General features: G+C 48.1%; 1 protein-coding gene and 1 non-coding gene across 3 annotated transcripts in view; both read right to left on the bottom strand.

Moving 5' to 3' along the window:
- Positions 1-4,870: 4,870 nt before the first annotated feature.
- The window catches only part of Grap2 (GRB2-related adaptor protein 2), an 80,258-nt gene continuing 70,544 nt past the window's right edge, over positions 4,871-14,584 (bottom strand). For both annotated transcript variants that reach the window (NM_001289442.1, NM_010815.3), the window contains 4 exons: positions 13,915-14,080; positions 11,373-11,588; positions 9,751-9,867; positions 4,871-9,302 (listed from right to left, as the gene is read on the bottom strand). In NM_001289442.1, the coding sequence (NP_001276371.1) occupies positions 9,123-9,302; positions 9,751-9,867; positions 11,373-11,588; positions 13,915-14,080 (679 nt within the window). In that variant the 3' untranslated portion in view covers positions 4,871-9,122. The remainder of the gene's footprint in view (positions 9,303-9,750; positions 9,868-11,372; positions 11,589-13,914; positions 14,081-14,584) is intronic.
- On the bottom strand, positions 11,589-11,652 carry Mir6957 (microRNA 6957). Its single transcript, NR_105922.1, has one exon. It is a non-coding gene; the product is annotated as a microRNA 6957 (primary transcript).

Below are 14,584 nucleotides of genomic sequence, written 5' to 3'. Positions count from 1 at the left end.
TCCTAAAAGGTACCCACGTTTGGTCCAGTCATTCCTCCACCCCCTGCAACCTTAGTAAACTGACTCTTTTCTTTTTATTTTATCACTTGAAAATGTTTTGCTGTTGTTTATCTCGGGACCAAGTCTTTCTATGTAGCTATAGATGGCCTTGAACTCGCTAGGTAGAGTTCACCAGGCTGGTCTCAGACCTGTAGCAATCCACTTGCCTCCAAAGTAATTTTATTTTATTAAAAAACCAAACCAAACCAAAACAAACCAAACCAAAACAAAACAAAAGCACCTTTGATCTCAGCACTCCAGGAGGCACAGGCAGGCGGATTTCTGAGTTTGAGGCCAGCCTGGCTACAGAGTGCGTTGCAGGATGGCCAAAGGTACACAGAAAAACCCTGTCTTGAAAACAAAAACAAACAAACAACAAAAAACAAAAAAATCCCCAAAAACCCGAACCAAAGCAACAACAACAACAAAACAGCTCCCCCAAACCAACCAAACAACCAAATAAACAAAACAATAACCCTGTTTAGGGGAATGAAATGTGCCTAAATTGGTGGAGGGCTTGCACAGTGTGACCAGAACCCTGGGTTCCATGCCCAGCATCCTGTAACTAGAACGAGGTTGTTAAACCCCGCCATGCCAGTACTCAGGAGGTAGGCACAAGAGGATCAGAGAGCCAAGTCCTCTTCTACTACATTCTAAGTTGGAAGCCAACCCATGACACACAAGACCCTCTCTTGAACAAAACAACCACCCAAACTTGTTTTTGTGATCCAGTCATACTCTGTGGCTCTAGCTAACCTACAATTCATGGTCCTTCTGCCTCCCAAGTTCTGGAAGCACCATACATGGCTCTGACTCTGATCTTTATAGTGTTATCTTCTCAAAGAAGAGTTAAGGCTGGGATCAGACAGTAGGTAGCAACTCAGAGCTAATTTTTTCTTCTTCTTCATAACATGCATGTGATTTTGTTTGTTTGTTTTAAGGTACGGTCTCACGCCGTCCATTCTGACCTGCGACCCACTCCTGCGGCCTGGGATTGCACGTATGAGCTCATCTGCTAGCAAAGCCTCACTCCAAGGATCTCCAAGCCTCCAGATAAGGGTCACTGGTGAGCCTTCCAATTCCGGATTGTAGTTCATTCCAAATATTGTCAAGTTGACAACCAGGAATAGCCACTACAATCCACCCCTTGTCAACTTGACACAAATAATATCTCATGTTCACATGAAACAATAACAAGGTTGTAAATATGCCTAACATGATATAACTATCCCTCGTACAATCGCAAACGCATTAGTAAATTTACAATGGGCATTCATATTACTTTATAATCCTTTATAATCCACTCTGAAAAGCACCGAATGGTGTGTGTTCACCAGACCTACTTTCAGTCACCGAAGGGGCCTTGCGTTTACTCCCACCTTGAAAATTCTACATACAGTGGCTAAAATGTCAGCCTGTAGATTTTATGTTCACAGATTTCAGCTCCTTTGGGTAAATGACAAGCAAGGCGGTACTGGGTCACACGACGAAACGCAGCCAGTCTGTCTTTGAATGAGGCCGTGTGTGCTGCATTCCTAGAGCAACGAGCGTCCAAGTATCGCCCTGTTACACATCTTTATCAGCAACTCCTGTCTGCAGGGTTTTGGATCTGGACATTCTAATTGCTAGGTAGTGCTAGCTGATTGCTGTTTTAATCGGTAACTCCCTAAAGGTGTGTGGTGCATCTTGAAAGGATGCTTGCTGCCTTCTATACCTCGTCCTCAGGGAGGTCTGTTTGGGTCTTTTAATTTTTTTTTTTTTTTATTTTTTTGCTAAGCTGTGTATTTCTTCTAATTGAGTTTCAAAGGTGACAGTCCTGGGGTTGGAGGGATGACTTGGTGGTTCAGAACACTGGCTGTTCTTCCCAAGGACCCTGGTCAAATTACCAGCACCCACATGATGACTCTTAATCTACTGGCTGGAATGCCAGGCACACACATGGTACACAGATGGACATGCAGGCAGTACATTCGCAATAAAATAATTTTTATTAGAAATATTAGAAATAAGAAGGATAAAATATTTTTAGAATTATATTAAAAAGTGGCAATTATGTTTCTACACTGAGCTCCCAGTTCATAAAGTTTGTGTAGTAATGCCATATGCATGTCTCTCTCTCTCTCTCTCTCTCTCTCTCTCTCTCTTTCTCCTTCAAGGTAGGACCTCATATAACCCCAGTCTATCCTCAAACTGACCATAGTTGAAGAGAACGGTGAATGGTCTGTCCACCTGCCTCCACTTCCCAAGAGCTAGGATTACAGTCATGCACCACCACACTTGGCTTGTGTGGCACTGGGGATTTGAACCCAGGGCTTCATGCATGCTAGGCAAGCACTCTATCTATTTAACCTTGGTCCCAGCCTAAAGATGCCTTTTTTAAAAAGTAATTTTTTAGTTTTATTGTGACATCTTCATTTATACATGTCATTACACTGAATCCTTATTCCTTTTTCCACACTCTTCCCCTTTCCTTCTCTGCCCCTCCTGCTCCTCATCCGCCTCCTGACACACAGTTCCCCCTTTAGCCGTCATAGAATATATAAATATAATATTAAAATTCAAATAAGATACTTTGTATAAAATTGTAGGTATATTATTGCCTTTTCTGCTTTCTCCCTCCCCTAAGCTGTCTTCGGCAAATGTTTTCTTGAAGGCTGTGGCTCTCTTCCCGTTCCTTTGACAGGCAGAGTCTATATCCCAGAATTGGGAAAGAACACTAATCAGTGCTTTTCTCTTGGAGCCGCTTGCTAAGCCCTTACCAGCAGAGCCTACATTCATGTATCAGCTACTTGCTGCTCTGTGATCTGTTTGCCTTGAGCTATTCAATCTAGGTGTGGAGGCAGGTCAAGAAATCACCTGCTATAGCTCAGTGCTTTGAGTACTGGGGTAGAAGCAGAGAGATGAGGCTCCAGGGCAGCTAAAGGAGGGACAGGCATATCTGCCCTGGCAATGGGTAACTTGAATTCTGAACTAAGAATTAGCATCTGGATCCATGAGTCCTAGTAAGCTAGCTACTCACCATGCAAGTCTATTGCAGTCCCTTGTTTTAAGTATCAGTCGCAAGCTGGGTGTGGAGGCACACAGGTATAATCCCAGCACTTGAGAAATGAAACATCAGAATTTCAAGGCCATCCTCTGCAACGTGTCTAATTCAAGGCTGCATGAGTCCCTCTTTCAGACAAACCAACTAAATAAAAATTTTAAAGTGCAATAACCGGGCACTGGAGCGATGGCTTGGCAGTTAAGAGCGCTGGCTGCTATTCCACTGGTCCTGAGTTCAATTCCCAGCAACAATATGGTGCCTCACAACCATCTGTAATGGGACCTGATGCTCTCTTCGGTCATGCAGGCATACATGCAAATAGAGCACTCATTTACATACATACATAAATCTTTAAAACGACGTAAAAGCTAAGTATCCAATAGCTGCGCTTGGTGAGTGGCCACCGTGCTGAACAGAACAGTCGCAGAACTAATTTATCATCATTTTAGTCTAAAAAGCAAAAACAGTAAAGACAAAGCGGGAGAAAGTCATTCTAAGCAAAAGGGAAAGAAGGTGGGGAAGTCAGAGAGACTGGAGACAGGATGACTCATCCTGGGGCCACAGTGGGGCTGACTGAGAAGGCTCAGGAGAGGAAAGCTGGGGATGTGACTGCAGCAGGCCGATGACAAATGCCTTGGGTGGAATGCTAAGGACTTGAGACTGAGAACGATGGGAGCCCCTGAAGGATCCGAACAGGAGCCTGATGTCACCTGCTTCACATGTTCATAAGCTCTGTCTGGCAGCCACTGGAGGCTAGGTCAGAGGAGGCCTAAGTCGGATAGGAAGCAAGAGCAGCCACTGGCTGTAAAGTGAAACATGAGGTAGTTGTGGTGGTGCTGTGGATTGGACAGAGCAGGGAGATGTGAGTGGGGAACCCTGGGGGTGATCTTATCAGACCCCTAAGAGGTGCTATGTAAACACTTGCTGCTTTAATGACCTACCTGTGGCCAGGCTCCAACAGAGAACTGTGTGCTATGCATTGGCCCCTATGTGCTCTTTACTGCACAGATGAAGCTGCAATGTGCATCAAGGAGGGAGAGCATACAAGATGGAGAGAGAGGAAGGTTGGCATCCCTGTTCTGTCTAGTAGTGAGGGTTCAGGTGAGAAGCACATGGGAGACGGGGAGGGACCCTGGGCCCAGCTGTGCTATGCTGTTAGAACTGGGCATGGGCCAGTCTCCAACCTGCATGGATTTCCCGAGGGCAGATTCCATAGCCTGGAGGATCAGATCTTTTCACCAGCAGGGACTCGTGATCCGGGCAATCCAAAAAAACGTAGTCAGTGGAGGATTTGTGGCGCAATGGACAGGAACAGATGGGCCAGGACTCTGTAAGTACCAAGGACTCTAGAAGTACCCAGAGGAGAATCTGAGGGAAGTTGTAAAAGCTTCAGCCACATGCGTGTCACATGGAAAACCCCTTTGTGTGTACCTGTGGGTCTGGAACGCTTCAGGCACTTGGGGTGAATGAATAGACAAGATTGAACAGCTATTTCTTGTTCATTGTAGTCTGACTATTCCCGGAAAAACATAAACAAATGTCTACTCATCCAGACAGGGAACTGGTGATAGGCTGAAGTACAGACACCCCCGACATCCAGTTAAAGCAATGAGTTTATTGAGATTACCAACAGGGCATGGGTAGGGGTAACTTACAAGAGCAGATCCTACCCCAGCATGGGTGACAGCTCATGAAAACCAGAAACTGAGAGCTCACTGCACAACCTTCAGGCAGCTCAACAGGTTGGAGAGTGTCTTTTCTGGTGGCTCAAATGGTTTGAGTCTCTTCCAGGCAGTTCAGCTGGTCTCTTCTTTTTTTTTTTTTTTTTTTTTTTTTCAGGCTTTTGGCTGGTCTTTGATTATTCTGGGATGTTTTGTTTGAGAATCTTCTAAGAATCACAGCTGTCTTTGCTGCTTATATATTACAGAGGAGAAAGGGGCCTAGTTAATCTAGTCAGTTTCAGGGACTTCCTGAAGGTATTTTGAGTTGGTTACTTCCTATCTTAATGAGTTTCCTTGTAAGAGTGTTTCACCTTCTCGTTAGAGCATCTTGTCTCACCCTTTTCTCATTTTATACCTGAGTTTTCACCTTAGAGAAACACAATATCATTCATTAGACACATATCTACTGACAGCCTTCCCCATGTGCCATGAATATATAAAGTATCTACAAAATACAATGACCCCACACACACCCCAAGAAGCATACAGTCTAATGGTCACACCACTCGATCTAGTGCCCCCATCTGTGTGCATGGTGTTCAGGAAAACCATGGGACTCAAGAGGTAATCTAAAGATGTATTTTATTCCACATGGGGGTGATGAGAGGAAGTGACGTGTGAACCCAGATCTGAACAGCAGTCAGCTGGAAAGCACAGGATGTGCATCCTGGGGGGACCCACAGTTATGACTCCCCCTTCGGAAGGTTCTTAGCCATCTGGAGGCTGAAGGAAGGACAGTGGGGAAGGGGTATGAAAGCAAGAGGAAGTTGGAGAGATGATCCCGAAGGGGCCAGACCTTGCAAGACCGGGCTGGGATTTTAGGTTCAAGGATAAATGCCTGTGAAGAAAAGTGGTGTGATTGGGTTTGTCTGTCCAAAGATTGCCTTGGTGTCTGAGTGGAGAGTGTACCAGGCACAGGAAGGAATGCAGGGCAACAAGTACAGAAGATAGTGCAGTTGCTATGGGAGACAGAAAGATGCCGCCGGCTGGGAGATGAAGTGGAAGGACTTGAAAAACAATAACAAAAATAAATTTGTTTTAAAGAATTGCAGTGGTAGATTTTTTTCACACTCTTGTCTTACAGATAGTCACATTGAAACTAGACAAAACAATTGTGTCATGCAATTATTTTGACCAGGACGGTCTGTCCCTTGTGTGGGCTGTGAGCTGAGATCTAGTGATATTCCCTGCCTTGCCCAGAGCCCAAAGTGATGGACATTGATTTTTCTCTTTCAGGATTTCCTGAGAAGTCTTCCTGCACCTTCCACAGCTTCTGCTCCTGTTAAAGTGATTTCTAGTAGGGAATTCCTGTGTGAGTCTCCAGCCAAATGCCTGTCACTTGGAAAATTTCTGATCCCCGATGAAGATGTAAAAAAGAAGTCACTGGCCGCCAAACAGGAATGGTGTCATAAAGACAGTAACGAGTTGTGCCTGTCCCAAAGCCAAAGTGACTTATTCGCTAGCAACAGAGAGCAGTGGCTGACTATCCCCAGAAAAAGAATCCAATTAGATTTGTGAGACCGATGCCCTTGCTGATCAAAGCACCTGGGAGCTTGTTAGAGATAGATATAAGGCTGAGTCAGAGCCAGCATTTTAACACGGCCCCCAGACAATGCTCACATACTTGAGATCTTGGAAAGACTGAGACCATGTAATGGGGAGTGGGCCATGGTAGCTGCTGGATATTCGAAATGAAGTGATTTTTCAGCAAGTGGGGAGGAAACTCTGATTGGTCAACAGGAACTGGCTCTTCTTAGAAGTTCTCTGCTCAGATGTCATGAAGTCGCACCTATGGTGTGTCGGCCAAAATCAGAGACCGTGTACTTGCAGTTGGCTGTGCAGCCAGAGAGAGAGAGAGAGAGAGTTGGGGGGTATGATGGCTCATGCTCTCTTCCTTACCTACTTCCCAGGAAGCAGTAGCAGAATCCAAAGAGATCTGAGCCCCAGGTAGACAGTTTGGTGCTGGCCTCCTAGGCTCAGCCCCTGGGAGTCCTTGGTCTCCCTTCATGGTTTGGGGTGACTCTCCTGTTCCCTTTCGAATCGAACCCTGCTAATGAGGATACCTCAATAAAGAATTCCTCCTACCTTCTCCCACCAGGGCTCCTGCTAGAACAGGATGCCTGTTCTAGGGGTTTTGCTGCCCCAAGGTGAGGAGTACCCCCTTCTCCTAGGGCTGTGCAGCATGAGCACCAGATACAGGCTGGCAAAACTTTATTACTGTATTCTCATAGAGTATTTCAAGGCATAGTAACTAGACCAGAACCAGGCTAGTCATCTCTGCCTCAGCCAGGGCTGCTCCTCCCACAGAATCAGCCAAATGGATGAAGTTTGTGGGCTGTTGGAAAGCATATGGTTTGCAAATACTGTAAAACCAAACACCACTTTTGGCTTTTATTTACTGTAATGTCTCACATCACCTACTACCAAGCTTGGGCCCACTTTGCCTCAGCTTCCGGCCTCATTTTTCCTCCTTGGCGCCTTCTCTGCCCTTCACCTCCTCCTGATGCACTCTTTCCTCACCTGCTGGGGGGGGGGTGTTAGGGGGGGGGCTCCTACCTTCTCCGGGGGAGGGGTAAGAGTTCTTTCTGTACCACCTGCCCATGTCTCCCCTTGCTGCCCCAATTGATACTACCCCACCCCCACCCCCCACAGTCTCCCTGTCTCCCACCTGCCACCCATCTTCTGACACTGTCTCTGCTTTCCTGTCCCAGGGCTGCAGCTGCATCCCTGAGCCTCCAGGCTATGATCTCTTCCCTCCTGGTCCCTCTCTTTCTCTCTAAAGGGAACCTAGGGATCAGAAGATTGTTGAATCAGAGTCACAAGGGACAGAGTATGTGCCACACTGCAGTGACTCCTGAGTCACAGACTGTTCTTTTGTCTCCCTCACTAACAGATGCCCTCCAGTCCCTCCCTAAAGCAGGAGGGGACAAGGAGACAGCCCCCCTCCCATCACATATGCTTACCACCCCTTTCACCCAGCTCTTCCTTTCCTATCTTAGAACACACACACACACACACACACACACACACACACACACACACACACGACTACACCAACACCCTTGTAAGTACCTTCTGTTCTGACATCTTTACTCCCAGGCTGCCCAAAAGCACTGGGCTTCCTCTCCAGAGTCCCCCTCCCCACCCAGCCAGGCTTCTCTGTGCTCCATTCCCCAGGACACACAATTCTAGTTTAAGGTGACAGAGGGACAGTGGCAGTGGGCTTCCTCTTCCCAGGTGGAGGGAGGATAGGGGAAGGCCTAGCGCTCAAACAGAAGAGGAAACCCATTTCCGTGAAAGCTCCTGTCAGGGTTAGAGTCAGTCTGTCAATTTATCAGTCGATCCACAGTCAGCACTCTTGGCTTCCCTTTCGTCCACTGGCAAAGATGTCCTCAACCACAGAAAATCAGGAGCAAAACCCAATTGAGCTCCACAGAGACACTCTTGTAACCACAGAGTGAGGCTGCTGACACATCCCACATTCTCCGCCAGGGCTTCTCCAAGCACTTCCAAGAATCTAGGCTGCAGCTTTCTCTGCAGCCGAGGAAACAAGTTACATTCAAGTAAGCCACAAGGGCCTGTGGAGAACCTCTGTGGCATCGCTCCGTTCTAACTCTCCTGTCAGCCGTAGGGGAAGAGGATTGCCCAAGGGACAGTCTCTGGTGGAAAGTAAAAGTCCTAGCCAGACATCGGCTAGGCCTGAGCCTGCGTGTCTCTCCCACACCAAGAGGAGCCTCCCGACCACACCCTTGCTGGCGACCTGCTCAGACTTGCCTGGTGCCTGAAGCCCTGCATCTGCTACACCTTAATTCTCAGGGCGCAGCGCCTGCTCTATGCAAAAGAGGGGAGCTACCCTGTAAGTGGACAGAGCCAGGTGAACTACCTAACGTGCCTCGCCAAGCCCAGCCTTGCCCTGTTCATCCATCCCTGGGGTGTGATCTCTGCTGAGCTGCCTGCTCTCTTGGAAAATTCCCAAGCCAGGAAGGAAACGGTGAAAGTTTGAGGGTTGGAAAAGGTCATTTCCCCGCCCTGCTCCCAGCTCCCCACTGCCCTCTCAGGCAGAGAAGAGCTGGCAAAACGGCCCCCTCGCCACCCAAGTTCCTTCTCATGCTGATCAACGAGCCAACCTGCCTGCCAATAAATTACTATTATAAAATGTCGTGTGTAGCCATCGGCATACATATACATGTTTTGTGTACTCGGGCACACATGCACATGTATGCATGTATGTGTCATTATAAAGTTCAGCTTTACCCCCTCGCCCCTCTCTGTCTTGCAGGCGGCTTTGGACGAAAAGCCCCTAAGCCTTGCAGTACGACTCATCGCATCATGGGGGCCACATAGTTGGCAGGGAAGAGACCCAGTTTGTTGTGCAGACGGCCGGTCCACCAAGATGGGTTGGAGCTGTCCAGGACTTCAACCACTTCTCCGCTTCGGAATCCCAGCTCGTCCTCTTCCAGAGCCTCAAAGTCATACAGTGCCCTGGCCCAACGCACCCGCTGTAGGAGAGACAAGAGATGGGAATGAGCTCGGTAGGCTGGTCTTTGGTACGACTATCACACAGAGGAGCCGTGAGCTTCTAGATCTATTCTGAGTCCTCCGAGCCCTTCCCAAAGGCTGACTTTGCAGCAATCTAAAGCAGACCTGATATGCACAGCCCTGGGCACCAAGCTACTGGGCCGTACTACCTTTGCTCTTGATATGGTCTTGTTCTGCTACTGTGGTACAGGGGATGGAAGCTAGGACCTCATATATGTTATGTAAGTGCCCTACCACTGGGTAGGTCCCAAGGCCACGTGTACTGGATCGCAAGGATAAACCTCACGCATCCCCTGCTGCCAGGAGATGGAGAAGAGCGTGAAAGCCCAATAGTCTGAAAATAGCAGCCTGGATGAGCCAGGCTGAGCCCTCTCTGGTGAGACCTCCTCGCCCTCTCTGCTCACTCACCCCTGCTGCCTGGAGTTGTACGGGGTCGGTGTGTCTCCGGTGCATCAGCGTGGCGTTCACCTCACTTCCAAGGCCGCAGTGTCCATCGTTTATGTCCAGGCTGCCCCCACGACGGTCCTAGAGACATGAAGGAGAGGGCCGCTGCAGGATCAGTAGTGGTGACTCTCACAGACTGCCCCAACCCTGTGCCTTGCTTGGGGGTGCTGTCTACTGAGATAACACCCAAGAAGACTTGCTGGCCATCATCACCCTTCATCTTGGAAAACACACAGGAGGGAATCTGAAGGGATCTTAGATTCTGAAGTCAAAGATGATGGCCTCCATTTATTCAATGAAATCACAGTAATTTGGGGAGTCTTGTGTACCCCGAGCCTCAGGATTGCAACCAACCCACCACCACCACCACCACCACCATCATCATCATCACCATCTGTGTATGTGTATATTCATGTGTTAGTGTAGAGTCCTGAAGGTGATATGGGGTATCCTCTGTCACTCTTCTATCCACTTGAACGGATGTTTCTGAACCTGGAACTCACTGATTCAGCTAGACTGATTGGCCAATGAGCTCCTGGGATCTGCCTCAGCAGTGAGGTTAAGGATGTGTTCCTGATGCTAGTTTGTACGTGGGTGCTGTGAACCTGATTTCCGGCCCTCTTATCTGCCTAGCAAACACTTTATCCGTTAAGCCATCTCTCTAGCCCTATTTTTTTCCCTTTTAATCTTAAGACAGGGTCCCACTGTATAGCTCAGGCTGACCTTGCACTCACTGTGTAGCCCAGGATAGAGTTGGGCTCTTAATCCTCCTGCCTCAGGCTCCTAAATGTTGGGATTATAGGCATGCATTGTCATACCTAGCTTGTGTGGTTCTTTTCCTATTTACAAATAAAAAAAAAATCAGGAACATTTGCTGGTTTAGAGGAAGGACCATATACAGTGATGTGCTAAATGAGCAAATGGGAAAGCCCAGGTGTGCCTGGGTAGATCATGGAGGGCATCCTGGAAGAGGTGGTGCCTGGGCTTCAGTTTGAAGGAGAAGCGGTTTGGGCCAGGACAGACTCATCAGGCAGACAGAACAGTTTATAAAAAGCCAGAAAGAGAGAAAATGCTCTGAGCCACGCCAGTGTGGTGCCGTTTGCTGGGTTGCGTGTTTGCACGGTAGTGGGGGCTGGTAGCAGGATATGGGCCTGGGAAAGTAGATACAGGCAGCTCACAAAGGACTGTGTGCCCCGTGGAGGGATGTAGACCAATGTTGTCTTATTGTATTGTCCCTCTCTGTAAGCCTCTAGCAATTCCCTTCTGGAGCAGGCAGGGGTAGATAAACAATCAGGGCAGCGGTAGGTGTTAATCCGGTTTTCTTTTTACAGGTTAAGGGGCAGGGATTGAAAGTCTGATGACAGGAGAATTAGTCTTCGTGTGTGTGTGTGTGTGTGTGTGTGTGTGTGTGTGTGTGTGTGTGTGTGTGTGTGTGGTGTGGTGTGGTGGGGAGTTGGGCACCGGAAGTCAGTATCTTTCTCTCTCTCCATTTGCCTTATGTCTTGAGACAGCGTCTCTTCACCACCTTGGAGTTCACTATTTCAGCCTTCGCTCTTTGTCCTTGTCCCTTCCGTCTCCTCAAATACCTGGTGGAAATGCTGCAGATAACGCTGCTGTTGAGGGGGCTGCGGCCCTGGTGTGAACTGGGGTGACGGCTGCTGGTGCGGGTGGAACTGCTGGGGACCCAGAGGAAGGTGGTCTGACAGCTTCCGGTTCACTGAAGGTCGGATTTCTTCTCCTACGGTTCCACTCGGGTGAGGGCCGCCCTGGGACCTCCTGTCCAGGCTGTTGCCCCGGTGACCCTGGAAGAGAAAACAAGAGATCCAGATTCATCCTTTCCCTAGATCCTGTCTCTCTTCTGGCAGTAACTGTGTGGTGGTGGTGGTAGGGCTTAAAGAAAATCGAAGGTTTAGACCTCCACGTTATCAAAAGTGGCCTGCGAATACTCAAGTCTTTCCTAGCTCAGGAGTTCAGGTCTCTGGTTGACAATCTATCCGTTTCCATGCGGTCTCTGCTCAATCCATTCCTACTGGTTTGTTTCTGTCTGTAATCAGGCTTAACTATTCTATGTGACAGACAGGGATAGGTGGTTTGAAAAGGACACGTGTGCTTTGGGGAAGTAAACCCTGTCTCCCAGGCCATCAGCTGTTTTCGAGACTGGCATGTTACAATTATGGGAGGAGAGGGTTCCCCATCCAGGGCACACAGTCGTTCAGAAGAGAAAGCAAAGGTCAGCCAAGATCATGCGTGACAAATAATCCACATGTCGTCACCTGTTGCCAAACTGCTGGACATCCTACCCTCCAGATATCTCTACTCTTGACTTGGCATCATCCGGAGCTGTCCTTTACGGCCTGTCCTAGCGACCCTAGATAGCAACAGTCTGGCAGAGCTGTGAAAACCAGGCCTGGTGCCCCATGTGCCAGAAAGGAGCAAGGCCTCTCTGCTTCATACTGTAACAGCTCATGATCAGAAATACTTTACTGTTATTTTTATTTAACAAACAACTACACAGAGCCTCAGGCTCCGTAAATGCTAGCACTATACAAATATTAACTCATTTAAATCCAGTTTAACGAAAACTTTATACCGCCTTTCTTATCTCTGAGCGTGCTGCATCCTACCAAGTTAATACTTCTGTCTGTTTCCTGGTTAGAATAACCCACAAGATCTCCGTTGACCTTTCTTTTCTTTCCTGAACTTCTGTGTGCTCTGCTTGGGAACACCCTCTTTTCTGATGACTCTAGCACCCCAGCCTTGAGAACAGCTGGTGTCTTGGAAGGGCGGGCTCGCTTCCCCAAAGCACACATGGCCTTTTCAAACCGCCTCTCCCTGGGATTCCAGCTCGGCCACTCAATGCTCCTTCCTTGATTACACCTGTGGTCTTTTCTTTGAAAAATAGTTGGTACTTTGTATGTGTGCACACATGCACGCATGTGTATGGATTCTTCTGTGCAAAGCCGTAACTTCTTTATTACCTGCCTGCTCTGGACCAGATTCTGGGGCAGAGCTTTTAACTACACCATCCTCAGTGTTTCCAAGGGCCCACTGAGAATGCTGCTATTGGGCTTCCCACGCTAAGATGAGAAAACATATACTCAGAATGCATCTTTTGTTGTTTGTTTGTATGCTGTTTGTTTAAGGGCAGTGTCTAGCTTGCCGTAGCCTGATATGTAGCCCAGGCTGGTCTTGAACTTGCAGTCCTCCTGCTTCCACCTCCCAAGTGCTGGCTACAGTCATGTACCACCATACCCAGCTTCAGAAAGTTAGTTTATTTGTGGTACATGTCTGTGTATATGTATACTATGTGTGTGCAGATGCCCAAAGGAGACCTGAAGCGGGCATTGGATCCACTGGACCCAGAGCTCCTGGTGGTTGTGAATCATGTGACATGAGGCTTGGAATTAAACCCAGGTCCTCTGGAAGAGCAGCAAGTGTTCTTGAGTCACCTCTGCAGGCCTTGGAAAGTGTTCTGAACTTGATTAGGTGACGTGGGTAGTCTGGAATGAAGTCAGGATTAAACCTATGTGGTCCCTGTCCTCCTCAAGGCCATCAGGAAACTGCCTGGTGCTTTAGTCCTGCCCCCTAGGCCACGCTCTAATACTACTGTTGGCCTGACCCTTGAGCAGCTCCAGGCCTGGGCTGAGAACACTCATGTAAGATCCACAGAGAACTAAATGACAGCAGCCCCAATGTGAGCTAACATTTGCAGTCCTTTGTAATGTGTTTGGGAGTGATGGGTAATGTAATGTAATCTCTTACTTATAATGTAAGAGATTGGGAGACATCAGATTCCTATGCTCACACCTCCCTGAGCCCCCCTCCCCTTCCCTGTTTATGCTTTCTTAAAGGTTGAGGAAACAGGATCTGAGAGCTTTCTAAAGCCACACAGCTAGGAAGTGTTAGGAAGTGTTCAGCTGGGATTAAACCTGAGATCTGACTGCTTGGCTCAGCCCTCGGCTGGATCAGAATGCCTTCTTTTCTTTTCTTTTCTTTTCTTTTCATTTCGTTTCTTTTTCCGTGTGTGTGTGTGTGTGTGTGTGTGTGTGTGTGTGTGTGTGTGTCTTACACTGGAATTCAGGCTACCTAAAATCTCTGGCCTGGAGTTTATCTGAACCTAAGGCATACCTGATCTTGGGTTCCATCCCGAAGGAAGACCTGCTTCTGTTTGGAGATGGACGTTGTCCGGTAGTAGTCCACCAGCTTATTTAAGGATGGGAACTTCTCGGTCCACAGGAAGTAATTGCCCTTGGTGTCACGCATGACTTTGAAGTGCTGAACGTCGTCCTCGTGCCTGGAGATCAAGCAAACTCAAGTCGTATGTTACATGGTGACCATGACCCTGCTGGGGGTGCTGTTTGCACCCAGGAATGAGGAGGTTCTGTTTGGATAGGCATTGTATGAACATTTCTTGGGGCCAGGGGGTGACATAAACAAACATCTGTTTCACACAGATAGGGCACCAATGACAGAATGAAGTAACGATTCCACTCTGTCTGTCTTTGTCAACCAAGGTTTAATTAGAGATCCTTGTGGTACCGCGGACAGCAGACAAGCAGCTATGTCCCTGAAGAGAATGTTTCTTTCCCCCATCCTCTACTAACTGCCTTCATAGCCTTATGATTTTTTTCCCCATTTCCTGACATAACAGGATTGCACCATCTCAGGTCGGCATTCACTGCTGCTAAGAGTTCAGGAAGAGCTGCCCATTCTACAGCAGCAGCTGATCTAGATAGGGCAACCGGTGTTAGCATTTGGTCTAAGCTCTGCCCCACAGTTACCTGGCAACAGCCAGGTG

This window comes from Mus musculus, chromosome 15, assembly GCF_000001635.26.
Source record: "Mus musculus strain C57BL/6J chromosome 15, GRCm38.p6 C57BL/6J".
Classification (NCBI taxonomy): domain Eukaryota; kingdom Metazoa; phylum Chordata; class Mammalia; order Rodentia; family Muridae; genus Mus; species Mus musculus.
The sequence above is the reverse complement of the archived record's forward strand: the minus strand, read 5'-3'. Positions and strand labels throughout refer to the sequence as shown.